The sequence below is a fragment of the Nylanderia fulva genome, unplaced genomic scaffold, assembly GCF_048542155.1.
Source record: "Nylanderia fulva isolate GAGA-0341 unplaced genomic scaffold, ASM4854215v1 Scaffold910, whole genome shotgun sequence".
Classification (NCBI taxonomy): domain Eukaryota; kingdom Metazoa; phylum Arthropoda; class Insecta; order Hymenoptera; family Formicidae; genus Nylanderia; species Nylanderia fulva.
In genome coordinates this window covers 1-27,598 of record NW_028191038.1, presented here as the reverse complement: position 1 = coordinate 27,598, position 27,598 = coordinate 1, and the positions used below count along the sequence as shown (strand labels likewise).

The 27,598-nt window shown below is 29.1% G+C and overlaps 3 protein-coding genes and 3 long non-coding RNA genes across 11 annotated transcripts; 4 read left to right on the top strand and 2 right to left on the bottom strand.

Moving 5' to 3' along the window:
• Window positions 1-2,986: 2,986 nt before the first annotated feature.
• Window positions 2,987-27,590, bottom strand: LOC114935635 (dynein axonemal heavy chain 8-like). Of its 2 annotated transcripts, XM_085489957.1 has the most exons (5): window positions 27,557-27,590; window positions 27,318-27,479; window positions 8,432-8,529; window positions 3,340-3,423; window positions 2,987-3,143 (listed from the first exon to the last, which is right to left on the bottom strand). In XM_085489957.1, exons 1-3 carry the CDS (start codon window positions 27,584-27,586, stop codon window positions 8,476-8,478), a joined length of 246 nt encoding a protein of 81 aa, XP_085346083.1. In that variant the 5' UTR covers window positions 27,587-27,590; the 3' UTR covers window positions 2,987-3,143; window positions 3,340-3,423; window positions 8,432-8,475. The 2 variants fall into 2 exon arrangements, with proteins under 2 accessions (XP_085346083.1, XP_085346082.1); XM_085489956.1 differs by lacking the exons at window positions 2,987-3,143; window positions 3,340-3,423; window positions 8,432-8,529 and adding an exon at window positions 26,654-26,958.
• LOC114936032 (uncharacterized) lies at window positions 10,125-15,945 on the top strand. 5 transcript variants are annotated; one of them, XM_085489952.1, is made up of 10 exons: window positions 10,125-10,305; window positions 12,756-12,959; window positions 13,207-13,464; window positions 13,704-13,838; window positions 14,367-14,441; window positions 14,518-14,780; window positions 14,854-15,013; window positions 15,306-15,405; window positions 15,513-15,602; window positions 15,681-15,945. In XM_085489952.1, the coding sequence occupies exons 2-10, from the start codon at window positions 12,761-12,763 to the stop codon at window positions 15,799-15,801; spliced, it is 1,401 nt and encodes a 466-aa protein (XP_085346078.1). In that variant the 5' UTR covers window positions 10,125-10,305; window positions 12,756-12,760; the 3' UTR covers window positions 15,802-15,945. The 5 variants fall into 5 exon arrangements, with proteins under 5 accessions (XP_085346078.1, XP_085346077.1, XP_085346076.1 ...); XM_085489951.1 differs by having other exon boundaries at window positions 12,703-12,959; XM_085489950.1 differs by having other exon boundaries at window positions 12,686-12,959.
• LOC114940562 (uncharacterized) lies at window positions 10,312-12,468 on the top strand. Its single transcript, XM_085489949.1, has one exon. The coding sequence runs from the start codon at window positions 10,363-10,365 to the stop codon at window positions 12,466-12,468; it is 2,106 nt and encodes a 701-aa protein (XP_085346075.1). The 5' UTR covers window positions 10,312-10,362.
• Window positions 19,731-20,312, top strand: LOC146719622 (uncharacterized). The gene is made up of 3 exons (XR_014926458.1): window positions 19,731-19,827; window positions 19,922-20,093; window positions 20,171-20,312. It is a non-coding gene; the product is annotated as an uncharacterized LOC146719622 (long non-coding RNA).
• On the top strand, window positions 20,462-21,523 carry LOC146719621 (uncharacterized). The gene is made up of 3 exons (XR_014926456.1): window positions 20,462-20,673; window positions 20,875-21,108; window positions 21,231-21,523. It is a non-coding gene; the product is annotated as an uncharacterized LOC146719621 (long non-coding RNA).
• LOC146719620 (uncharacterized) lies at window positions 21,855-22,751 on the bottom strand. Its single transcript, XR_014926457.1, has 3 exons — window positions 22,705-22,751; window positions 22,270-22,503; window positions 21,855-22,147 (listed from the first exon to the last, which is right to left on the bottom strand). It is a non-coding gene; the product is annotated as an uncharacterized LOC146719620 (long non-coding RNA).
• Window positions 27,591-27,598: the final 8 nt, after the last annotated feature.

Here is a 27,598-nt window from a genome sequence, read left to right as displayed (position 1 = left end):
TTGTTTACCTCAAGATTTTCCAGCCGGCGCCCGATGCCCCCAGGCCTGTTCCTCCTCTCAGATCAGGATTGTCCATTGTTCTTTGATTTACACGCGCGATACTTTAAACGACACCCCCGCACTAAACGCGCAATACTTTGCACGATTCATTATTATTCTCGCATTTAAGCGCGCGATACTTTGCACGACACTCCCGCACTTAAACACGACATTTTATATAGCATTCGAAGATCTTAGAATTCCTAGATACTTATGTTGAAATCAGTTTGTTCAACAAGCAGAATTTTATTATATCTCCGACATACTATATTTTATTTAATTATTTTTTTAATATCTTTCTCTCTTTATATATAAGAAATATTATTGAATATTGATATTAATAAACAAATATTATAATAAAAGAAATTTCGTACGTTTCTTGTTATACGTGACGAGAACTCGATAAATAACTGTTTATCATTAATCTATATTAATTCGTGGCTTGCAATTAATGTTTATTTCATTAAACTACGCGATAATATAATCAATCAATTTCAAAGTAAAAAGTAATAAATAATGTGAGTTTGAAAAGATAATTTAATACGACTAAAAGAAAAAAATAGTGATAAGAAAATTGTAGATTTTATGAGCATATTTTTAATTTTTAATGTGAATTATATTCCTTACTCTTTGTTTTAATATAATTTCGCATAACTAGTGTAAAGATACCAATCAATATAAAATGAATAGATTACAAAATATTAGTATAAAATTACATTAAAGTAAATTATAACAAAAAGTAATTATAAATGATAATCCTTAAGAGTCGCCAGTAATAAATAATGAAAATCTCTCCTCCAATTTTAAAGTCGACCAGACTGGCAATAATTTATTTTAAATAATTAGTTTAATTTACAACGTTTCGGCTGTCATTGCAGCCCTTTTCAAGTAATCTATAAACAATTATATACATATAAATATAATCTTAATGCGCTTAATCATACAAATAATTATAAATTTACAAAAATATATATGTTTACATACCAGATTAATACAATAAATCATATTTACAGCAAACCCCCGACAAAATTAACCATTGTTTTGATGAACAATGTATAACTGACAGAAGTAAGCCCGAACTAAATAGATGTTGACTGTTAGTAGAAAACTTAGTCATTGCGCGTTGAGGAAATATAAAACCAAAGTACTGTGTCTTTCGCAATTTTTAAACCGTCAATACAAAGTCAAATAAATAGATAAATAAATAAATAAATAAATAAATATGTAACATATGACAATATAATATATTAAATAGCTTCAAGAACGCGATCATAAATCCCACTGAAATTCTCCGTATCTTTTTGTAAATTAATGCTTTTTCTTTGGTTTTTTATATAGAACATTTCTGCTATTTCTCTTTTTCTCGTTTGTTTTTCTTGATGCAGAATCACAGGAGAATCCCAACGGAACTCATGATCGTTACAAATCCGATGCAAACTAACAACTGAGTGTGATGACGTGTCTTTTTTAATGTTATTTTTATGTTCCTTAATACGTGTTTCTAAATGTCGGTTTGTTTGTCCAATATATGTAGAGTCGCAATTCGCGCATTCGATCTTATAGACGACATCGGTTCTTTTTAAGTTATCAATACTATCTTTTCCTCTTTTTATCAAAGTGTCTAATTTTTTGGAACGGTATATACTACACCGATTCCATTTTTGTTTATGCAACGAGTAATATTTTCGCTCAAATCTCTAATATACGGCAACACTATAACATTTCGTGTATCAAATTTATCTCGATTAGACGCTCCAAAATTACCGCCAAATTTAATCGCCCTAAGTCTCCTGTTAACAATTTTGTTTATGACTGTTAACGGGTAACAATTGTTACGAAGAATTTGTTTGCATAAACAAAAATGGAATCGGTGTAGTATATACCGTTCCAAAAAAATTAGACACTTTGATAAAAAGAGGAAAAGATAGTATTGATAACTTAAAAAGAACCGATGTCGTCTATAAGATCGAATGCGCGAATTGCGACTCTACATATATTGGACAAACAAACCGACATTTAGAAACACGTATTAAGGAACATAAAAATAACATTAAAAAAGACACGTCATCACACTCAGTTGTTAGTTTGCATCGGACTTGTAACGATCATGAGTTCCGTTGGGATTCTCCTGTGATTCTGCATCAAGAAAAACAAACGAGAAAAAGAGAAATAGCAGAAATGTTCTATATAAAAAACCAAAGAAAAAGCATTAATTTACAAAAAGATACGGAGAATTTCAGTGGGATTTATGATCGCGTTCTTGAAGCTATTTAATATATTATATTGTCATATGTTACATATTTATTTATTTATTTATTTATTTATCTATTTATTTGACTTTGTATTAACGGTTTAAAAATTGCGAAAGACACAGTACTTTGGTTTTATATTTCCTCAACGCGCAATGACTAAGTTTTCTACTAACAGTCAACATCTATTTAGTTCGGGCTTACTTCTGTCAGTTATACATTGTTCATCAAAACAATGGTTAATTTTGTCGGGGGTTTGCTGTAAATATGATTTATTGTATTAATCTGGTATGTAAACATATATATTTTTGTAAATTTATAATTATTTGTATGATTAAGCGCATTAAGATTATATTTATATGTATATAATTGTTTATAGATTACTTGAAAAGGGCTGCAATGACAGCCGAAACGTTGTAAATTAAACTAATTATTTAAAATAAATTATTGCCAGTCTGGTCGACTTTAAAATTGGAGGAGAGATTTTCAAAAAGTAATTATGATTATATCATTTACGAAATAATTTATAAATCACACATTTATAATCATAATTAATCATTAGTGTACTCTTTTTAAAATCAATTAAGTTAAGTTTACTATGTATTATTAAATGTTTTGTGATCCATTTTTAAATAAAATTATAATAAATTGTCTTATAATAAATTGAATATATGTTTTAATCTGTTATAATTTGTAATTCATCCATTTTGAGGTAACGGAACTAACTACAATCTACACTACAGTCTACAATTCAAATCTACATTTTCACACGTTAAAACCGTTACCTCGTAAATAATAATTTATCACTCACCATTGCGAAGCAGCGCAAAGTTGACTACAATCAGTAACGTTGATCTGTAACATATATAAATAGAATAAAAATTGTAGCAAGAAAATTAATTGTTTGAACAATTATTATTATATTAGATTTTAATTTCCACGTGCGTACAATAATAAGAAAATAATTAAATAATTTAATAAATGTTAACTTAATGCAACTATTGAACTTTAATTTAATGCATTAACTAATAAATAAATGATAAATACTCACATAAAGTTTATTTTACTGGCACCCGACGCTTTTCCCGGACCTCCTCCTCCTCTCTCAATTGTTGGTGTCGTCAATTATGTTGATCTGTAACATATATGTAGAATAAAAATTGTAGTAGCGCCCAAGATATTTAATTTTTTAAACAATTATTATTGTATTAAAAAATAATTGCCCCACGAATTCTAACGTTATTTATAAATTGAATTGCAACGATTGTGACGCCACATATGTCGGACAGACAAAAAGACAGTTAGGAACGAGACTTAAAGAACATAAAAATAATATTAAATTAGACTCTGCTAGACATTCGGTTGTCACGGAACACATTCTAAACGAACAACATACATTTGACTGGGACAATATTAAAATTATGGATCATGAAAAGAATTACCATAAAAGACTAATATCTGAAATGATCCACATTAAAGAACAGAAAAATGGAATTAATTTAAATACAGACACCGAATTGTTAGACAGTTGTTATTTTGACATACTTAAAAAATTTGCTGAATCATAATTTAGAAAAAACATTAGTAATAAATAAATACATCACGCTCTCTATTTTGACATTTGGTATTCAGACTTCGCAACACACACTTGAAATATCGGGGAAAAGGACTTGTTAAAACGATAATGTAAGTTGAAAGATTTTTTAATTTTCTCTGACATTGATTTAATTCGCGTATTATATCCGTAGCATGCTCAAATGTCGCATAACTTGGCATCTCAGACCAATCGCCTTGCATATCTATTGGTCAACAGCGAAGAATCGTTTCAATTTTATATTTTAATATTTAACCAACTTTGTATTTTTAACATTTAACTTTGTATTTTAATATTTAACTTTTATGTATTGATAAAGACTGTAGTGCAGTCGAAACGTTTAAAATTTATATCGATTCTGTAACAAAATGTTAATTTAATTATTTAACTATTAATAAAAATTTTTACACCTTATTTATTTGCTCGTTCAGTTGGCCTACTATATATGATTTGTTTAATTTTGTTAATTTATACGAGCCTTTCATTAATTAATTTTTATTGTATTAAATTTTATTTTTTATGCATGCAATAATAAAACAATTAAATAATCCTTTTCTAAAAAAAGAGTATGTAAAGTCGATATAGTCGCATATATCGAAGTTCATTATTGTTGTTTTTCCGCAAAAATAAAATATGAAAAATATTAATCGATCTTAACATATATTATAACGTTATTTACAACATATTATTATTTTAATTATTATAAAACATATTATTTTCAAATTGAGTGAACAAATTAACCCTTTATTAATAGTTTTTGATAGAAATCAGCCCCTTAAGCTGTTAATTTGCCTAATTAAATTTTATAATAATAATATATTACAAAAATTAAAATAATAATGTTGTTTTATATAAATAACATGTTATAATGCATTAAACTTAATTAATATTTTTTGCCAAAAATCAGTTGATTAAAGATCAGTTAATTTGCCAATTAAATTTTAAAATAGTATATTATAAATCATGTTATAATACTTTAAACTCGATTAATATATTATTTATAGCATATTATTATTTGCATTTTTATAAAATATTATTTTAAACTTTAATTAGTAAATTAATAACTTTATTTGGCTGATTTCGGTCAACAAATTTAACCGAATTTAATCAAACTTTATATTATAAATTTCATATTCTATTTTTAAAACTTACATTATTTTTAACACAATGCTGAAGAATAGCGCGCATAGTATGCGCTTATGTTTTTCTAATATAAATAAAATATAATACATTTGTAAAATGTATTAATTTAAAATTTATTATATGTTCAATCTAAATTAATTAGTAATAATAATTAGGTATCTGAAAGATATAAGCACGTATTTTAATAAAATTTACAAAATTGTAGTATATAGAAAATTATAAAGTTTACTCCGCACTCAAGTTTATTTATATAATGATTTCAATAAATTTTAATAAAACCTTATGTGCGTGAATAAAGAATGGACAATAATAATATAGAAGTTATTAATATACGATACTGCTGTTCAATTTTTTCGCTTTGCATTTTATTTATATTTCTAGAAAGAATAATAATATTAAATCTTATTAGTAAATCTTAATTGTTATTATTAAGTAAATCTTAATTGTTATTATTAAGTAAATCTTAATTGTTATTATTCTGCGACTTTCGGATCTATATTTTTCTCTCGCATTTATTTCTTTAGGGGGAATAGGGGATGCATGGAATTAAAATCTCTTGTAGAGATTATTCCAATTTTATATCTTGGCCGTGTCCAAGTAAAATTTGGTGCCTTGTGCACAGGTATTTAATTCTAACGAAAAAACTTTAGTTTCGTTTAGGATAACGCACTGTCATCCGCGATTTGGCTCTTATTGCCTATCTTACATATGTTAAATTTATATCTTAATTGTTATGTTAAATAAAAATACCAAGAATATTTCTATTTATACTCTTTGTATATTTTATAAAATTTTATATAAAAGAATTGCTAATAAATTTTTAAAAAATATAAAAAAGTTTTTAATAGCTCACTTAAAAATTTAAATTATAGGAGAATTAACAGCAATATATAATATAGAACTTTTAATTTATAGAATAAATAATATTTCATAATGCAAACATTTAAATTTGTTTGGTCTTTCAATTTTTATATTTATTTAAATTCTTTCTTGTAAGGTAAAAATTATTTTAATTTCTTTATTAGAAAATAAACTTCGGAAACTTTGGAAATATTAACTTAAAAAAATAAAATATATGTTCAAATTGTTTCTAGTAAGAGAAACATTCTACATTCAAGATTTAAATGTAATTATTTTTATATTCATATAATTTTTGTTACATATGCCTCATATTTTATTTTCATCAAGAATAAAATAGAAAATTGTTTATTTAATTCATCATAAAAAGTGACATTAATAATTTAAATATAAAGAAATATCACACACACACAAACAAACACGTAAACACATAATCCGATACTTATAAAAATTAAAAATCAAACTTTAAAATAAGATAAATTTTAAGTAGTATTTTTATTTAACTTAATTTACATATATTTGTGGGCCAAAAAATTAATAAAACAATTAACAAAAATTGAATTAATCAGATTTAAAATTTTAAAGATTAGATGAAATAAAAAATAGATAAACAAGAGAAATTTGAGTTTCTGGATGTATCAATTAAATAAAAAATACTTTAATAGTAAAACAATACATTTTTTAATTCAAATTTTTAAGATATTAAATTCCACATCTCAAAATTAAATTAATAATTAAAATTTTTAAGATATTAAATTCCACATCTCAAAATTAAATTAATAATTTAAATTTTTAATAACATTAAAACATTTTATTTGATTAAATAAATTAAGAATTTTTACTTCTATTATTTAATATTTTTAAGATTTTTAACATGCAAAAGCCTCAATCGTGCTACTTTTGCATTATACAAGACAAAGGCGATCAGCAGTTGAAGTCATGACAATTACCATGAGGGTGATTCGATCCTATCGAAAATTAACTGTGCTGATTCGGACCAATGCAATCCCCTGACAATAGTACATTATTGTATTAGGCTCTAGCACACGACGCTAGTGCACAGACGTTGAACTAGAGTCAACAACTACATCGTAGACCTCTTTATCATAATAATTTTTGATCAGTAGATTAAATAAAAATTTTTATAAAATTTTATATTAAAGTTTTAATGCAAAAAACAATATATTATATCTCAATAACGATATATATATTTTGTCACGTATTTTATACGCAAACCTAAAATTCTTGTAAAATGGCAGAAATATTTTGAACGCGATGGCGCGAAAAGTATGTGCTGAAATTGTGTTATAAAAATATGTCACAAAAGCTGTTCATGTAGAACGTTTGCAGCATTATTGTGCATTAAATAAAATGAATTAAAAAATATTGAAAATCAAGATTTTTTACAAAAAAAAAACATATTATTCATTGTCCGAATATTTTACGAATTAATATAATATTTATTTACGCGCAAAAAATGCGTATATTGAAAATAGAGAAAAAAGTAAATATATATTCCATCGAAGAAATGCGGTATTGTTTTGGGATATATCAATAATACTCGGTGCATTTCGCGTAATTCGATGTTTCGCGCTATATATGTATATGCATTTTGCATATTTTAGGCAGAATATCAATTTTGTGAATCAATACGAGCATTGCCGCGCACCAAGATATTCCAGGTAACAAAAGCAATTTGGACTATTCCCCGTGGCAAATGAGGCGCCTCTGATTAACACACATTGGCTCAATTACACGGGTTAGCCGAGGGAACACGAAATTGCCTGCTATTAACGGTGGCGCGAGGGTGGATAGACATACGAGATATATCAGCCGGATAACACGACGATACGTTGAAAGCCATAGAACGTAATGGGATACTGCGGAACAAAATGTTTCGCTATTTTCTTCCTTTGCGTTAATTTAGGCCACCGACGTGTTTGCGCGTGCAATTATTCGCGAAGGTAAACGACCGAATTAACGAAAGACGAAAGTAAGTTTAACGGCAGTTCAGCAAAATACTTTAAATTATAAACGTCGATTATAAAAAAATTTCTAATACTGGATAATTCTTAAGAGAACTCTTCAAAAGAAATCATAGTGTGGAAAAAATGTAGTGTTATAATTTAAATAATTTACAAAATGTTATTCTTAATCATAAGTGATATTCATCATTTTCGGAATATTTATATATATTCATATATCATTTAATATAATAGTTTATTTGTATTTATTCTATATGCATTTAAAAAATATCACAATTAAAAGAAGCCTTTTCTCTTATAACCGTTTATTAAAGATTTAAACTTTAAAATATCACAATTAAAAGAAAACTCTCTCTCTTATAACCGTTTGTTAAAGATTTAAACTTCAAAATATCACAATTAAATTAAACCTTTTCTCTCTTATAATTAGACATACTCAAAGGTAAAATATAAGACAATAAAAAATATATGTATAGTTTCCCTTAAAATGCAGTTGAAAATAACGCATAAACATTGAAATATATGATAAATATATATAATAAAAAAGAAGAGAAATGACATACCGTTCTGTTGTACACGTTGCAAATTGAAAAATTTGAAAAAATTATTATGGCATTCCTGCTCTTGTATGTGTATGTATCTGGCCGTGTTCTTTATCACACTGAAACAATAAAACAAATTTTTATCACAAAAATAGAATGGATTAACAGTATAATATATTTTGTTCAACTTCAAATATTAAGCAAAACATTCAAACATACACAGAGAGAATTCTCTTTTAAAATTTATTCTGAAAATCATGATAATCATGAGACAATATGATATTGAAACAATTTTATTAAGAGTTTCTTTAATTAATATTTAACACAAATATTTTAACACAAATAAAAAATATTAATATCTATCACAATAAGGTATAAAAAAATATGTTCGATTAATTTTATTCTATGTACGTGTAATTTTATTATGTATTTTAATTTTTATTTTTATATTTTATATTTTATTATGGTAAATATTAATATTTTTTATTGTGATAAAAATAATATTAATCAGAGAATCTCATAAAATTCTTTCAATACCATAATTGTCCCACAATTACCATGACTTTCAGGATCAATTCTAAAAAAAATTCTCTGTGTATATGTATATATATATATATATATATATATATATATATATATATATATAATTTATCAAGTAATGCGGAAATAATACATAACTCAACATATATACATATACATACATATGGTATACTATTTAGTTTTATTTACGTGATGTTACCTTCCTTCTTTCTTGCTTTATACGTATAATTATTTTTGAACATTTCTCAACAAGTTTCCGAAAAGAAATATGGCACGCAATAGTCGAAACCCAAACAGCACAAGATATCCTCAGGATGATCCTGAATATATCCTAAATATCCTCGGATATATGTGGGATATATTTAGGATATATACAAATCCAAACACCTGAGGATGTTTTTTGGATCTCTTAAGGATGTCCTGCGTGGCTATATATGAAGCACTTTAAGGATATTCTTTTGTGTTTTTTATTTTTTTTCAGAAATAAAAGAAATAGCAAATAAGAAATCTTCACAATTAATCGCCAGTGATAAATTTTAACAAATATAATAAGATGCAATTTAATTCGACCAAAAACTGGCTATTCATTTATTGAAAATATAAGATATATATATATATATACACACACATATAGTGTGTACTTATTATTTCAATAAATGAATAGCCAGTTTTGGTCGAATTAAATTGCATCTTATTATTTAGCAAGTAAGAGCCTTAAAATGCATTTATAGCAACATTTTTATAAGAAATATTTAATTTAAAAATCTTAAGAATGTCAATAGAAAACTTTTCGTAATCCTTGGAACGTCCACCATACATCCTAAATTAATTCAAAATACGTAATTGAGGTATTATATATGCTATTTGAAGGATTAATTTAGGTTATATCTAAGAGCACAAATGTTTGAAAGACGTTCAGAGGACATCCACAGGATGTTAAACATCCTCTAGACGTCCTATGGACATCTTTTGCACATGTGAGCCATTAAGGATCCAGCATACTTTTTCAATATTATTTTAAGACAAATTAAAAAATTTTATATAAATTTTGTTGAAAAATATTGACACGTTAATTGGTTTACCGTGCCGCTTTTTAGCGAACGGTATTAAAGCCGATCACATATATTATGTAGGAATCTAGATGAGTACGCATGCGCGTATGCGCACCATTATGCGCGCAATTACAGAAAGTGCCTGATGTGTGTCTGTTTAACTTTCCCGCCTTGAAAGAAGAAGAAGAAGAAGAAAAAGCTTTCTCGCCGGCTTCTTCGCATCCACTTTGTGTCTTGTGTGTGATTTGAATAGTGTTTACATCATTTCCAAGATATCAAGAAAATACCAAGAAAAATCGAAGGGTAAAATTATTATACCATTTTATACGTACTTTTTACGTAAAAATAACTTTTGAGGTTATGCAACGCGGTAATAATAAAAAAACCTTTGATATGAATTCTTCGACACAACGTAAAATTCGCAAATTAGAGAGTGATATGATTAGTAAGGCTTTAAATGATGGACCATCAACATATAATAATGTATCTAATGTGCCACCTAATGTATCAACGTTTGAAATAATTACAAATGATTCGCATGCATCAATAACTTTTAGTCAAGATAAGATAGATGCAGATTTATCAAATGAAATTAATGATTTTGATCAATCAAGTCCGCCTTTAAGTAGTGAAGAAGAAAATAATGAAGTTTTATTTGAGCAACAAGAGTTTTCGAGTAATGAAGAAATTGATGATGACAATGATAATGAAAAAATTGATTTTAAAACATTTCTAGCTAGTTGGGCAGTTGAAGAAAATATTTCACAAGCATCTTTACGTACTCTTATAAAAGGCATAAAACAGTATACTTGTAATAAATGTCATTGTGATATACCGTCTGATCCTAGGGCACTTTTGCATACTCCCAGAAGTGTTAATATTAGAAATTGTGCTGATGGGGAATATTGCCATTTTAGTTTATTAAAATCAGTAAAAAAATTTGTATCTGTCTCAGGAAATGTTACTAATATAAAAATAAATATAAATATAGATGGATTGCCATTATCAAAGTCATCGCATCAACAACTATGGCCAATTTTAGGTTCTATAGGGCAATCAAAGCAAGTTTTTATTATCGGAGCATACTATAGTACACAGAAACCTTCTAATTCAGATGATTTTTTAAGAGAATTTATAGAAGAAACACAATTATTGTGTCGTGATGGAATCATTATTAATAATAAACATGTTCATTGCAATATAGATTCTATAATATGTGATACTCCTGCAAAAGCATTCATATTACAAGTTAAAGGACATACTGGTTATTCTAGCTGCACCAAATGTAAAACTGAAGGCACTTTTCGCAATAATAAAGTTTGCTTCCCTCAAATAGATGCTCCATTGAGAACAGATTTAGAATTTAGAACAAAGACAGATGAAAATTTTCATATTGGGACATCAATTATTGAAAATATTCCAAATCTTGATATTGTAAATAATATACCCTTAGATTATATGCATTTAGTTTGTTTAGGAGTAACACGGCGATTACTATATTTATGGTTATTTGGCAATAATAAACAATTTCGTTTAGAAAGTAGAAAATGTAAAAACATATCATCAAATTTAGAAACTATATTAAAAATACATGTCCCATGTGAGTTTGCACGAAAACCTCGATCATTGACTTTCATAAAACTTTGGAAAGCTACAGAATATCGAGAATTCCTTTTGTACACAGGACCTGTAGCTCTGAAAAATATTCTTCGTAGTGACATATATGATCATTTCATAACATTACATGTAGCTATTAGAATATTATGTTCCACAGAAGTACATGACTTATTGGATTATTGTCAAAAGCTATTAGAACATTTTGTTACATCATTTGCATTAATTTATGGAAGTCATAATATCTCTTTTAATGTACATGGTCTAATTCATCTTGTACAAGATGTAAAGAAATTTGGCTCATTAGACAATTTTAGTGCATTTAAATATGAAAATTTTTTACAAACATTAAAAAAATTATTACGAAAGCATGACAAACCACTACAACAAATTTGCCGGAGATATATTGAATATGAAAACAACAAAATAGAAGAGAATCTTACAACAAAAGAAATTGAAAATTTTACAATAGATTTGAAATCCATGCATTCATCTGGGCCATTAATACATGCTTGCGGTAATCCACAGTACAAAATAATTAGAAAAGCAAATATGATTTTACGTACTGATGTAATAGCTGATAATTGTTGTTCATTGGTTGATGGAACTATTATATTAATAAAAAATATAGTACACAATAAAGATCTCAATACAAATGTAATTATAGGTCAAAAATTTTTACACAAGCAAGATTTTTATAACACTCCATGTCCTTCTTCATTATTAAAAATATTTAGTGTGCACGGTTTAAGTGAATTAGAAATGTGGCCGATAGAAAATATTTATATTAAATATGTTAAATTACCGTTATCAGAAAATAAATATGTAGTATTTCCAATGTTGCATTCATAAATAGAATTAAAAAAATATGTATAATAGTAATTTTTTTAACTTTTAATTTTTTTAGTTTCTATATTGGTTCAATAAATTAATTTTATTCCAATTCGTTTTTTTAATTTAGCAGGATTTTTGCTAGAAATATTATGTCATTTGCATATGTCAAAAGACCAAATCTTTTATCTTTTTATTACCACACTTTCTCTGCTTCTCTTCTCAATTTTTGTTCTAGAGATTTTCCATATACAGTTTGAATAGTATTGGGTTCAGAAAGGATCTTTTATGTATTTTCGTTAATTTAGTTACAATGGATGACCAATATGCTATAGTAGAATTTAACGATGGGCTGCAAATGATACCTTCTTCTTGGTTAACTAAAGACAAGAAACAGGCATATTGGCCTACTTTTACATCAACTGAACGATTTTCCAAAGCTGTACAAAAATGTATACCCAAAATGGACTCTTGGCCGCTGTATGAAGTTAAGAGAATTTTAGCAACTGCAAGTAAGTAATAAATACATAAAAAAATAACATTAATGTAGAGTCATTTGCGTTTTTATTTTATTATTTATTCGATAATCTTTAATACAAAATAATAGAATAAATATATATAGAATGCTATAAGCTGTAAATAAAAAATGTTTAAAAAATTATTTATATTTTTAGGAAATAAAATTTTATTTTTAAATAAAAATTTTTTTGTTTCAAAATTTGTTTTTTATCAAATAATTTTTATTGTTTTATTTTTCAGATAAATACGAAACAGGAATGATTAAACTAAAAAAAGCAGAATTTATATCAGATATAAATTCTGAAAGTGATGATGAAACATCAAAAAGAAATAGAAAATATAGAGCAAAAACCGTTCTTAGTAGCGATGAAATAAGTTCAAATGAAGAAGAAAATATTGTCAAAGTACCATCTTATCCAAAAGTGCCATCTTCAAAAGTACAAAAGAAAAATAATAATATGGAATCAAATAAAAATCCAGTAAATAAAATATTTAAAAGTTCGTACAAAAATTTTTTATATTGTGAAGTAATATAGAAAATTATAATATGTATATTGCAATATATTATAGATTATATATGTATATATATATATATATATATATATATATATATATATAATATTACAATTTAATTTTTAATGTATATTTTTATTTTAATTTATTTTATATTTATTTTTATATTATTTTATATTTATTTAATTTATATTATATTTTTAATTTATATTTTTATTTTACAGGCAAAGATGTATTAAAACAGATAGAAAATGAAAATATTAATCTATCAACAACTACACCTTCAAAGAAAAGTATAGAAACAAATATACATTTAAAGAAAACAAGTGTAGAAAGACACGATTCAATTAATAACACAGGTAATTAATTTATATTTATGCTAATATATGAACTGTTTTCTTTGAAAGTATATATATAAGTATATTTATTGTTTTAAGATATTTAAAAGATTTACATTAGTCTGTAATTGAAAAAAACTTTTACTTTTTATTTTTTAAAATTATACTTATTTCCAATTTTGAAACTATTTTCAAAAAAGAAAAAGACTCATATATTTTATTTTACATTTATAAAGAAATTAATATATATGTAATTTTTATTTATACACAACATGTCGTACTAGCATCATATTTTTTACTTTAAAGTTATAGACAAAATATATTGGAAAAAAATAAATATGAAAATTACAAAAATTATTACATGTGCATGCATTAATTATCTGTATTATTATTCAGTTAAGTATAATGGAATTACAATTGTATTTAACTCAATAATAATAATGTAGATAATCGATACAAGTACATGTAATAATTTTATTTTTTATATTATTTAATGGTTTTAAATTTAATTTAAATATTTCACAATTTTTTGTTTTCTTATTGTTATAGAACATGATTTCAATCATAATATAAAAAGTGCACACGACCCTCAAGCTTATTTTAAAACTGATTCTGTTAATACTTGTAAGTACTAGATTATGTTATAATTTACAAATTTACATACATGTATTTTATTATTTTACAATGTTTTAATTTACAGCAATAACACAGTTTGAACGATATATTATTCGAAAGCTATTAGATATAGAGCATAAAATTTCATCAATACAGGAACAACAAAGAAATATTAATACTAAAATAGATTATATTCAAAATCAAATTCAAACATTTGGGTTAGATGATAAAACAAAGAAAAAAGATGTTGAATCAGACTACATGGAACTCTTTCCTGTAGAAACATTAGAAAAATTACAAGAATTAGAACAACTATTAATTAATGACAAGATTAATCGTAAAGCATTAGTATGTATTTAAACAATAAACTATTATAACAATGTAAAAATTAAAAATACTTAATTTTATTAATTTTATTCAGATGAAACAACTGGCACGAATTGGTGGGACAGACATTAAGTCAATAACATTTAACATATTACGACGAATTATGAGCGATTCAGTCGGAAGTATGTTCAGTTATGTTGGAGGAAAAAAAAAGTATCCATTCTTTGATTTATATCTCCGAAAAATTATATTTGGTAAATATAAATTTAAAATATTATATATTTAATTGATAATTATTTATCTCTCAATAATGACTATATAGCAAAATAAAAATTATTTATGTAATATTCTTATATACAAGAAATCTATAATAAATTCAATTATTTTTTTTAGCTTTTTTTAATTACGTGACTTCCTAATTGCTATATATTGCTTTATTATTGTTTTGAGCTTCTATTCTTAACTCAATAATGTTATTTTGTTTTTAGCTTAATACCTTATTTTTTTGTAAATATTTATTATATGTTAATGTATATTTTATTTTAGGTGCAGTAAGAATTTACTTTCCGGAAGCTACTGAACAAAATATTTCACAGCCCATCAAATCTTGGTTGAGACATGCAAACGAACGTAGTAATAAGAAAAAGTATGTTGCTTTTTTGTTTTTATAAATTTTATATTATAAATTAAAATAATATGTTTATGAGTAATAAAGTTTTAAAAAAGTTAATATAATTTTAATATTATTTTAAGCTTAAATAAGTCAAAGAAATCTTTGATGCAAGAAGATGAAAACCAATCTAATATGGAACAGCATGCAGATAGACGTCCACAAAAAGAAAAGTATGTAATATATTAATATAAATACAATTTTTGTGTGAAATTTTACTAATTTTATTAATCTAATAAAAAATCTTGTAGCATGGATAAGAGAGCAGAATCTGTTGCAAGGGTCTGTTTGCAAGAAGACAACCAAGAAGCAGATGATGATGATGGTGATGAAACGACTTTAGACGACTTAATTGGCCCTAATCTCTTTTAAATAATATGTATAGGCTCCGAAGTTAATCACTTACCATGTGCAAAAAAACTTTTCTATTTGGTTTAAGTATTATTTTTAGTTAAAATCTACTCATCTATGTACACATGATGGATGTTGTCTACTTAATGTAGTTTTTCTTTTCATTATATATTTTTTATTTTCAAATTTAAAGAATTTTTCAAATTCGAATTTTTTCATATATATAAGTATATACATATATATATATATATATATATATATATATAATATATATAATTTTTTTGTTTTCATTCATGTGCAATAAATTTGTAATATGCAATAATATGCAATAATATTAATAAAAATTTGTATACATATATATGTATAATATGTGTAAAAAATTTTTTAATTTATCCTGAAATAGTCCTGAAAAAATATGCATATAACCTAAATTAATCCTAGAAATAGCATATAAAGCACCGCAATGATGTATCCTGGACTAATTTAGGATGTATTGTAGACCTTTTAAGGATTATAAGAATTCCTATGAACATCCTACAAATATCTTTAGGAAGTTGAAATAGAATCTCCTGAGGATACTTCTAAGCATTATTGAGGCGCTCATTTGCTATTCCTTAGGACATCCTAAGAACGTACCAGGATTACAAACAGACGTCCTCAGGATATGTCATATATCCCAATAAAGTATCCTTAGGAGATCCAAAAGGCATCCGTGTGCTGTTTGGGAACAGTCGAAATGTAAAACTTGCCCGCAATGTGTGCATTATAAGATAATATATATTGTAAAATGATATAATAATTATATACTTACATTGTCAACAAAGTTATTAGGACGTCGATTACTGTTTGGGTAATTAATTTATGCGTGGATTTCGACGGATATAACCCATATAACAACGAATATCAGGAGCACTCGCGTTACGTCCCGCGCGATTCACTTCGACTTGCAAACAATGCGCTAAGTAGTGAGTCGCGCTCGGAACAGAGGGCGCCACTTTATGTGAATTTGTAGCGACTTATAAATAAATTCACCAGATCTTTGAAAAAGTAATGTTTATTCATTGAAAGTATAAAGCGAAAGAACAAAAAGAATTAATATGTAACCAATAAATGAATGAATGTGTTGTTATGGAAATATTTATTTTTCTTAAAAACATTATGTATATTAATGAATTGAAGTTATTACAAATGTATAAAGATGTAAAAAGTGTAAAAGTGCAGTGAAAAGTGTAAGGTGTAATAAAAGTGTAGAGTGTAAATGAAAGGTGTGGATGATGAATGCTACAGTACTCCCCCCCAAGTGACGATATTCGTTGCGAAATGGACTTTCTTCTTCTTTGGTGGGTAGGTGCGTAAAGCTTTTCCAACAGTAGAAGAAGAAGAAGAAGGATTTGAAGTAGCAGAAACAGGAGCTGAAGTAGCAGGAACAGGAGCTGAAGTAGCAGGAACAGGAGTTGAAATAGCAGGAGCAGGAGTTGAAATAGCAGGAACAGGAGCTGAAGATCTGGTAGAAAGTTCAGTAGAATCTGAAGTTCTAGGAATGAAGGCTGGCTTGAGACGTTCTGTCGAAATATTGACAACTCTTCCTGAAACATTAACTGCAAATGAATGATCAGAGATACGTTTCTCAATAGGAAAAGGGCCAGAATAAGGAGGTTGTAGTGACTTCCTAACAGTATCTTCTCGAATCCAAACATGAGTACAATCAAAAAGATTCTTGTGAACAAAAGGTGATCTTTTGCAATGATGACTTGTAGGAGATGATCTGATATTCCTCATATGAATCCTGTGTTTTTCAAGAAAGATTTCAGGATCTGCAGGAAAATCTTCTTCAATGAAAAATTCTCCAGGAATACGAAGAGTGGATCCATAAAGAAGTTCTGCAGGTGAAGCTTTTAAATCTTCTTTGAAACACGAACGTAATCCCAAAAGAACTGAAGGTAAAGATTCTACCCAGTTGGTTGTTTCGTGGCACATAATCGCTGCTTTCAAAGTCCTATGCCATCTTTCCAGAATTCCATTTGAAGCAGGATGATATAAGCAGAAGTTCTAATCCTTTGGCATCCAATTAGGTTTGTTAAAGCTTTGAATAAAGCTGCTTCAAACTGAGGACCTTGATCTGTTGTAATGCTGATAGGAGAACCAAAACGTGCTACCCAATGTGAATAAAATGTTGTAGAAATAGTTTCAGCAGAAATCTCAGAAATAGGAACAGCTTCAGGCCATCTGGAAAAACGATCAATCATAGTAAGACAATAACGGTAATTTTGACAAATAGGAAGTGGTCCAACAATGTCTAAATGCACATGCTGAAAGCGTTGATCAGGAATTGCAATCTTAATTGGAGAATTCTTGGTGTGTCTTGAAATCTTCGCACGTTGACATGGAAGACAAGTTCGAGTCCATTCCTTCACATCTTTCTTCAAAGAAGGCCAAATGAATTTCAGTAGTAATTGTTTAGATGTCAATCTGCCGCTGGGGTGAGCGAGTCCATGAACAACATCAAAAATTCTTTTGCGTAAGAGTTTAGGAACATATGGACGAATTAATTCCGAAGAGCAATCACAATAAATAGGTATGGTTGATCCTGAAAGAATAAGTTTCTTCAACAGAAGTGAAGAATTTGAAGAAAGTAAAACTTGAAGTTCTTCATCTTCTTTCTGATAATTAGCAAGTTCTTCTAAAGAAACTATAATAGGCATTGAAATAGATTCAATTCTTGACAGAGCATCAGCAACTGAATTCATTTTTCCAGAAATATAGGTAATATTTGTAGAGAATTGAGCAATAAAATCCAATTGTCTGATCTGTCTTGGTGACGCTTTATCCAATTTCTGACGGAAAGCAAAAATCAAAGGTTTATGATCAGTTCTGATAATCAATTGTCTTCCTTCAACAAAATGCCTGAAATGTTTAATAGCCAAATAAATGCTAAGAAGTTCTCTATCATAAGTGCTATAATTTCTTTGAGCTTTGTCTAGTTTCTTTGAGAAAAATGCTATTGGTTTGATATCGTCGTCAATAGACTGTTCAAGTGATGCACCAACAGCAAAGTCAGAAGCATCACAAGTTAAAATAAGAGGAGCATGAGGAACAGGATGAGAAAGGGTAGTAACTTGTAAAAGTTCTTCTTTACATGACTCGAAAGCTAATTCCGCTTCTTTAGTCCAAGAAATAATTCTTCTATCCCTCTTGCGACTGTCCTTTAAATATTCTGTTAACAGAGCTTGATGATTTGCAGCATCCTTGAGACAGCGACGATAATAATTGATAATTCCTAAGAATCTGCGTAATTCATAAAGTGTCTTAGGTTTAGGATAATCAATAATTGATTTCACTTTTTCGGATGTAGGTTTAACTCCTTGGTTAGAAACTAAGTAACCAAGAAAAGAAATCTCGCTTTGACCGAAAAGACATTTAGCGACATTGATTGTCATTCCAGCTTGTTGAAGACAATCAAAAATAATGCGTAAGTGAACAATATGTTCTTTCTCATCTTTAGAAGCAATAAGAATGTCATCAAGATAACAAAAGGCAAAACTCAAATCATTATGTAAAGAGTTCATGAGCCGTTGAAAAGTTTGGGCTGCGTTTCGTAAACCGAAAGGCATTACGACAAATTCAAAAAGCCCAAATGGAGTAGTGACAGCTGTTTTGTGAATATCTTCTTTAGCGACGGGTACTTGATAGTACGCTTTAACTAAGTCGATTTTAGAAAAGATATTCTTACCAAAAAGTGAAGAAGAAAAATCTTGAATATGAGGTAAGGGATAACGATCCGGGATAGTCACTGAATTGAGTGCACGATAATCACCACACAGTCTCCAAGAATTTTGTTCCTTTTTAGGTACCATATGTAGAGGGGCTGCCCAGGAGCTGCTTGAAGGCCTGCAAATTCCTTGCTCCATCATAGACTTGAATTCTTCCTTGGCAGATTTAAGTTTCTCAGGAGTAAGTCTTCTGGGAGTCGAAAATTTAGGAGAACCTTCCGTAACGATATGATGTTCAACACCATGTGTTTTTACCGAGGAAATTGGAGAAAAACGGGTGAGTCCTGGAAATTCGGTTAAAAATTTGTGGTACACAGAATCAGGAGATGTGGTAAAAATTGACAAATGTGCAACTTCTTGAATTTTTCCAGTATTCGTAAGACCGGTAACATTATCAATCAATTTCTTGTTTTTAATGTCAATTAGGAGATTAAAATGACAAAGGAAATCGGCGCCTAAAATAGGACGTTGAATATCCGCGACACAAAATTTCCATTTGAATTCTCTCCTTAAACCGAGGTTCAAAATTAAAGTTTTAGAACCGTAAGTATTAATTTGAGTACCATTTGCGGCAAAAAGTTTTAAATTAGTATGCCACGGCTTCAATAAAACCTTTTTAGGTAACAACGATATATCAGCGCCCGTATCGACAAGAAAATTCAAATTTGAATGTCTGTCGAAAATAATGAGGCGATTGTTAGAAACACCGTCGTAAGCAGCCTCAGTCTTAAGCGGCGTTTTTAGTTTTCCTGTGAAGCCAAGAATGTTTTGGACATAGAACAAGGTAAAGTACATCGTTTAGCCTTATCACCAAACTTCTTATGGTAAAAACAAATTGATGTATCTTTAATATCTTTATTTGATTTGTCTTTCTTACGCGATAACGATCAAAATCTTCTATTCTCTCTAGACCGGCTTTTGGAACGATCTCGACGACGAGAAACTTCAAGAGCTTCGATTCTTCGTAGCAAATCCGCGAAATCCGAAGATTTATTACTTGTATTATTGGAAACTTCCGCAACTTGCAAACCGCCGTCCCGATCAGCAATTTTATCGGCTAATTCCGCAAGTTTAATAAGAGGAACATCCTCTACTACGGCTAAAGTCGTTTGAATTCTATGTGGTAAGCGTTGAAGCCAAATCATTTGCAAAACACTATCTGCTAAAGATCCTCCAGATAAATGACGAATTTCTCGAAGTAATTCCGAAGGCTTTTTATCATTAAGTTCAATTCCAGCTAATATTTGTCTCAAACGTTTTTCCTCTGAATCCGTAAAGCGATTTATTAATATTTTCTTTAAATAATTATATTTATCTGTTTTAGGTGGATTTTCAATGACTTCAGATATGTTTACTAAGGCTTGTTCATCAAGATGACGAATGACAGAACTATATTTAATATCATCTGATCGAATTCGATAAACCGTAAACTCACTTTCAATAGAAGCAAACCAGAGTTTAGGTTGTTTATGCCAGAAAGTCGGTAGTTTTAATAAACGAAACTCATTTGAGTGAATTTGTAACATAGGATCACTCACCTGATGTCCAGTTTGAGAAGGTAAAATATTAATATTTTCTGATCCAACCTGATTTGATCCGCTCGCCAAATCCATATCAATCTGTGTATCCGAACAGGGTCTAACTGGTGATCTATCGATTGGCATTTTCCTCTTGTTCCAGGAATCCGATAAAATGATTTGAGAATTTCCGTGAAGGACTAATCCGCCTCTGATGTTTCAAAGATCCGGAGAATGAATCTCTTAAAATCAGGATATCCAGCAATTCTTCCAAGCGATGATAATATTTCGCAGAAGTCTACGACGATCACTTGGCACTTATTCCGCATCAGCCTTTAAAATGCGTCGGCTTTAATATCACGTCGGCTTTAATATCACGTCGGCTTTAATATCACGTCGGCTTTAATATCACGTCGGGGTCACCAAAAATGTAGCGACTTATAAATAAATTCACCAGATTTTTGAAAAAGTAATGTTTATTCATTGAAAGTATAAAGCGAAAGAACAAAAAGAATTAATATGTAACAAATAAATGAATGAATGTGTTGTTATGGAAATATTGATTTTTCTTAAAAACATTATGTATATTAATGAATTAAAGTTATTACAAATGTACAAAGATGTAAAAAGTGTAAAAGTGCAGTGAAAAGTGTAAGGTGTAATAATGTTTTTAAGAAAAATCAATATTTCCATAACAACACATTCATTCATTTATTTGTTACATATTAATTCTTTTTGTTCTTTCGCTTTATACTTTCTATGAATAAACATTACTTTTTCAAAGATCTGGTGAATTTATTTATAAGTCGCTACATTTTTGGTGACCCCGACGTGATATTAAAGCCGACGTGATATTAAAGCCGACGTGATATTAAAGCCGACGTGATATTAAAGCCGACGCATTTTAAAGGCTGATGCGGAATAAGTGCCAAGTGATCGTCGTAGACTTCTGCGAAATATTATCATCGCTTGGAAGAATTGCTGGATATCCTGATTTTAAGAGATTCATTCTCCGGATCTTTGAAACATCAGAGGCAGATTAGTCCTTCACGGAAATTCTCAAATCATTTTATCGGATTCCTGGAACAAGAGGAAAATGCCAATCGATAGATCACCAGTTAGACCCTGTTCGGATACCCAGATTGATATGGATTTGGCGAGCGGATCAAATCAGGTTGGATCAGAAAATATTAATATTTTACCTTCTCAAACTGGACATCAGGTGAGTGATCCTATGTTACAAATTCACTCAAATGAGTTTCGTTTATTAAAACTACCGACTTTCTGGCATAAACAACCTAAACTCTGGTTTGCTTCTATTGAAAGTGAGTTTACGGTTTATCGAATTCGATCAGATGATATTAAATATAGTTCTGTCATTCGTCATCTTGATGAACAAGCCTTAGTAAACATATCTGAAGTCATTGAAAATCCACCTAAAACAGATAAATATAATTATTTAAAGAAAATATTAATAAATCGCTTTACGGATTCAGAGGAAAAACGTTTGAGACAAATATTAGCTGGAATTGAACTTAATGATAAAAAGCCTTCGGAATTACTTCGAGAAATTCGTCATTTATCTGGAGGATCTTTAGCAGATAGTGTTTTGCAAATGATTTGGCTTCAACGCTTACCACATAGAATTCAAACGACTTTAGCCGTAGTAGAGGATGTTCCTCTTATTAAACTTGCGGAATTAGCCGATAAAATTGCTGATCGGGACGGCGGTTTGCAAGTTGCGGAAGTTTCCAATAATACAAGTAATAAATCTTCGGATTTCGCGGATTTGCTACGAAGAATCGAAGCTCTTGAAGTTTCTCGTCGTCGAGATCGTTCCAAAAGCCGGTCTAGAGAGAATAGAAGATTTTGATCGTTATCGCGTAAGAAAGACAAATCAAATAAAGATATTAAAGATACATCAATTTGTTTTTACCATAAGAAGTTTGGTGATAAGGCTAAACGATGTACTTTACCTTGTTCTATGTCCAAAACATTCTTGGCTTCACAGGAAAACTAAAAACGCCGCTTAAGACTGAGGCTGCTTACGACGGTGTTTCTAACAATCGCCTCATTATTTTCGACAGACATTCAAATTTGAATTTTCTTGTCGATACGGGCGCTGATATATCGTTGTTACCTAAAAAGGTTTTATTGAAGCCGTGGCATACTAATTTAAAACTTTTTGCCGCAAATGGTACTCAAATTAATACTTACGGTTCTAAAACTTTAATTTTGAACCTCGGTTTAAGGAGAGAATTCAAATGGAAATTTTGTGTCGCGGATATTCAACGTCCTATTTTAGGCGCCGATTTCCTTTGTCATTTTAATCTCCTAATTGACATTAAAAACAAGAAATTGATTGATAATGTTACCGGTCTTACGAATACTGGAAAAATTCAAGAAGTTGCACATTTGTCAATTTTTACCACATCTCCTGATTCTGTGTACCACAAATTTTTAACCGAATTTCCAGGACTCACCCGTTTTTCTCCAATTTCCTCGGTAAAAAACACATGGTGTTGAACATCATATCGTTACGGAAGGTTCTCCTAAATTTTCGACTCCCAGAAGACTTACTCCTGAGAAACTTAAATCTGCCAAGGAAGAATTCAAGTCTATGATGGAGCAAGGAATTTGCAGGCCTTCAAGCAGCTCCTGGGCAGCCCCTCTACATATGGTACCTAAAAAGGAACAAAATTCTTGGAGACTGTGTGGTGATTATCGTGCACTCAATTCAGTGACTATCCCGGATCGTTATCCCTTACCTCATATTCAAGATTTTTCTTCTTCACTTTTTGGTAAGAATATCTTTTCTAAAATCGACTTAGTTAAAGCGTACTATCAAGTACCCGTCGCTAAAGAAGATATTCACAAAACAGCTGTCACTAATCCATTTGGGCTTTTTGAATTTGTCGTAATGCCTTTCGGTTTACGAAACGCAGCCCAAACTTTTCAACGGCTCATGAACTCTTTACTTAATGATTTGAGTTTTGCCTTTTGTTATCTTGATGACATTCTTATTGCTTCTAAAGATGAGAAAGAACATATTGCTCACTTACGCATTATTTTTGATCGTCTTCAACAAGCTGGAATGACAATCAATGTCGCTAAATGTCTTTTCGGTAAAAGCGAGATTTCTTTTCTTGGTTACTTAGTTTCTAACCAAGGAGTTAAACCTACATCCGAAAAAGTGAAATCAATTATTGATTATCCTAAACCTAAGACACTTCATGAATTACGCAGATTCTTAGGAATTATCAATTATTATCGTCGCTGTCTCAAGGATGCTGCAAATCATCAAGCTCTGTGAACAGAATATTTAAAGGACAGTCGCAAGAGGGATAGAAGAATTATTTCTTGGACTAAAGAAGCGGAATTAGCTTTCGAGTCATGTAAAGAAGAACTTTTACAAGTTACTACCCTTTCTCATTCTGCTCCTCATGCTCCTCTTATTTTAACTTGTGATGCTTCTGACTTTGCTGTTGGTGCATCACTTGAACAGTCTATTGACGACGATATCAAACCAATAACATTTTTCTCAAAGAAACTAGACAAAGCTCAAAGAAATTATAGCACTTATGATAGAAAACTTCTTAGCATTTATTTGGCTATTAAACATTTCAGGCATTTTGTTGAAGGAAGACAATTGATTATCAGAACTGATCATAAACCTTTGATTTTTGCTTTCCGTCAGAAATTGGATAAAGCGTCACCAAGACAGATCAGACAATTGGATTTTATTGCTCAATTCTCTACAAATATTACCTATATTTCTGGAAAAATGAATTCAGTTGCTGATGCTCTGTCAAGAATTGAATCTATTTCAATGCCTATTATAGTTTCTTTAGAAGAACTTGCTAATTATCAGAAAGAAGATGAAGAACTTCAAGTTTTACTTTCTTCAAATTCTTCACTTCTGTTGAAGAAACTTATTCTTTCAGGATCAACCATACCTATTTATTGTGATTGCTCTTCGGAATTAATTCGTCCATATGTTCCTAAACTCTTACGCAAAAGAATTTTTGATGTTGTTCATGGACTCGCTCACCCCAGCGGCAGATTGACATCTAAACAATTACTACTGAAATTCATTTGGCCTTCTTTGAAGAAAGATGTGAAGGAATGGACTCGAACTTGTCTTCCATGTCAACGTGCGAAGATTTCAAGACACACCAAGAATTCTCCAATTAAGATTGCAATTCCTGATCAACGCTTTCAGCATGTGCATTTAGACATTGTTGGACCACTTCCTATTTGTCAAAATTACCGTTATTGTCTTACTATGATTGATCGTTTTTCCAGATGGCCTGAAGCTGTTCCTATTTCTGAGATTTCTGCTGAAACTATTTCTACAACATTTTATTCACATTGGGTAGCACATTTTGGTTCTCCTATCAGCATTACAACAGATCAAGGTCCTCAGTTTGAAGCAGCTTTATTCAAAGCTTTAACAAACCTAATTGGATGCCAAAGGATTAGAACTTCTGCTTATATCATCCTGCTTCAAATGGAATTCTGGAAAGATGGCATAGGACTTTGAAAGCAGCGATTATGTGCCACGAAACAACCAACTGGGTAGAATCTTTACCTTCAGTTCTTTTGGGATTACGTTCGTGTTTCAAAGAAGATTTAAAAGCTTCACCTGCAGAACTTCTTTATGGATCCACTCTTCGTATTCCTGGAGAATTTTTCATTGAAGAAGATTTTCCTGCAGATCCTGAAATCTTTCTTGAAAAACACAGGATTCATATGAGGAATATCAGATCATCTCCTACAAGTCATCATTGCAAAAGATCACCTTTTGTTCACAAGAATCTTTTTGATTGTACTCATGTTTGGATTCGAGAAGATACTGTTAGGAAGTCACTACAACCTCCTTATTCTGGCCCTTTTCCTATTGAGAAACGTATCTCTGATCATTTATTTGCAGTTAATGTTTCAGGAAGAGTTGTCAATATTTCGACAGAACGTCTCAAGCCAGCCTTCATTCCTAGAACTTCAGATTCTACTGAACTTTCTACCAGATCTTCAGCTCCTGTTCCTGCTATTTCAACTCCTGTTCCTGCTATTTCAACTCCTGTTCCTGCTACTTCAGCTCCTGTTCCTACTACTTCAGCTCCTGTTTCTGCTACTTCAAATCCTTCTTCTTCTTCTTCTACTGTTGGAAAAGCTTTACGCACCTACCCACCAAAGAAGAAGAAAGTCCATTTCGCAACGAATATCGTCACTTGGGGGGGAGTACTGTAGCATTCATCATCCACACCTTTCATTTACACTCTACACTTTTATTACACCTTACACTTTTCACTGCACTTTTACACTTTTTACATCTTTATACATTTGTAATAACTTCAATTCATTAATATACATAATGTTTTTAAGAAAAATCAATATTTCCATAACAACACATTCATTCATTTATTTGTTACATATTAATTCTTTTTGTTCTTTCGCTTTATACTTTCAATGAATAAACATTACTTTTTCAAAGATCTGGTGAATTTATTTATAAGTCGCTACAAATTGAACGCTACATCGATAATATAGAAATTTATAATTATTATTTCTCATAAAAGTGTTCACAATATAGATTATTTATTATTTATTATTATTAATTCTCGATAATATATACTAAATTTTGTTTTTTTATTTTTTCTAATATTTTATTTAAAACTAAGACAAAACTTTAATGCACATATAATGCGTGAAAAATTTGTAACAGAGAGTTTAAATATATAATTTTGTTTCTATTAATAATATAATTATTTATTATCACATAATAGAGCGACGCCACGTAATATCCAATAATCGGGACTTTTCATAGTTTGCAGCCAAAGCGGTGTTATTAACAACATGTAAGTTCTCTGAGGTTTTTTATATATGGGACACTGCAGGGGAAAATATTTGCATAAGAAAGAAATATCAAGCATGATGACATCACGACACTAAATGTATTAAAATCAACAATTGTATTTGTACAAAAGCTACGGCGCTACCAATCGAAATTTTACTTTAAGTAAACTTTCGACTAAGATATTTCAAAAACAAATATATATTTTAATATATATTTATATGTATATTTTATATAAAAATATTATTTAGAATTATGTATATGTATGTAAACATAAATATATATATATATATATATATATATATATATATAATTCAATTATATATTTATTATGTTTCATTATCTATAAAATTGTAACTAAATTTAAAAATCTACTAGTCATACTTTTATAATTACCTGATATAATTTCGGACTCTTATCTGGGGCATTATGCAGAATAAAAATATGTATTACTGGCATTAATACATAAAGAACTTTATTTGGCGATTCACACAAACGGCTATTTCTCCTATCCCAGCCAGCACCTTCCAAAAATAGTCCATAAATATAAACACCTTCCTGTTTAACAAATATCAGTATTACTCATTTTTACGCAAGACGTTGTATACGTATATTGCACTAATATTATTACATACAGGTGGCGGTTTTTTTATTTCCTCTGGCATATTACGCAAAAA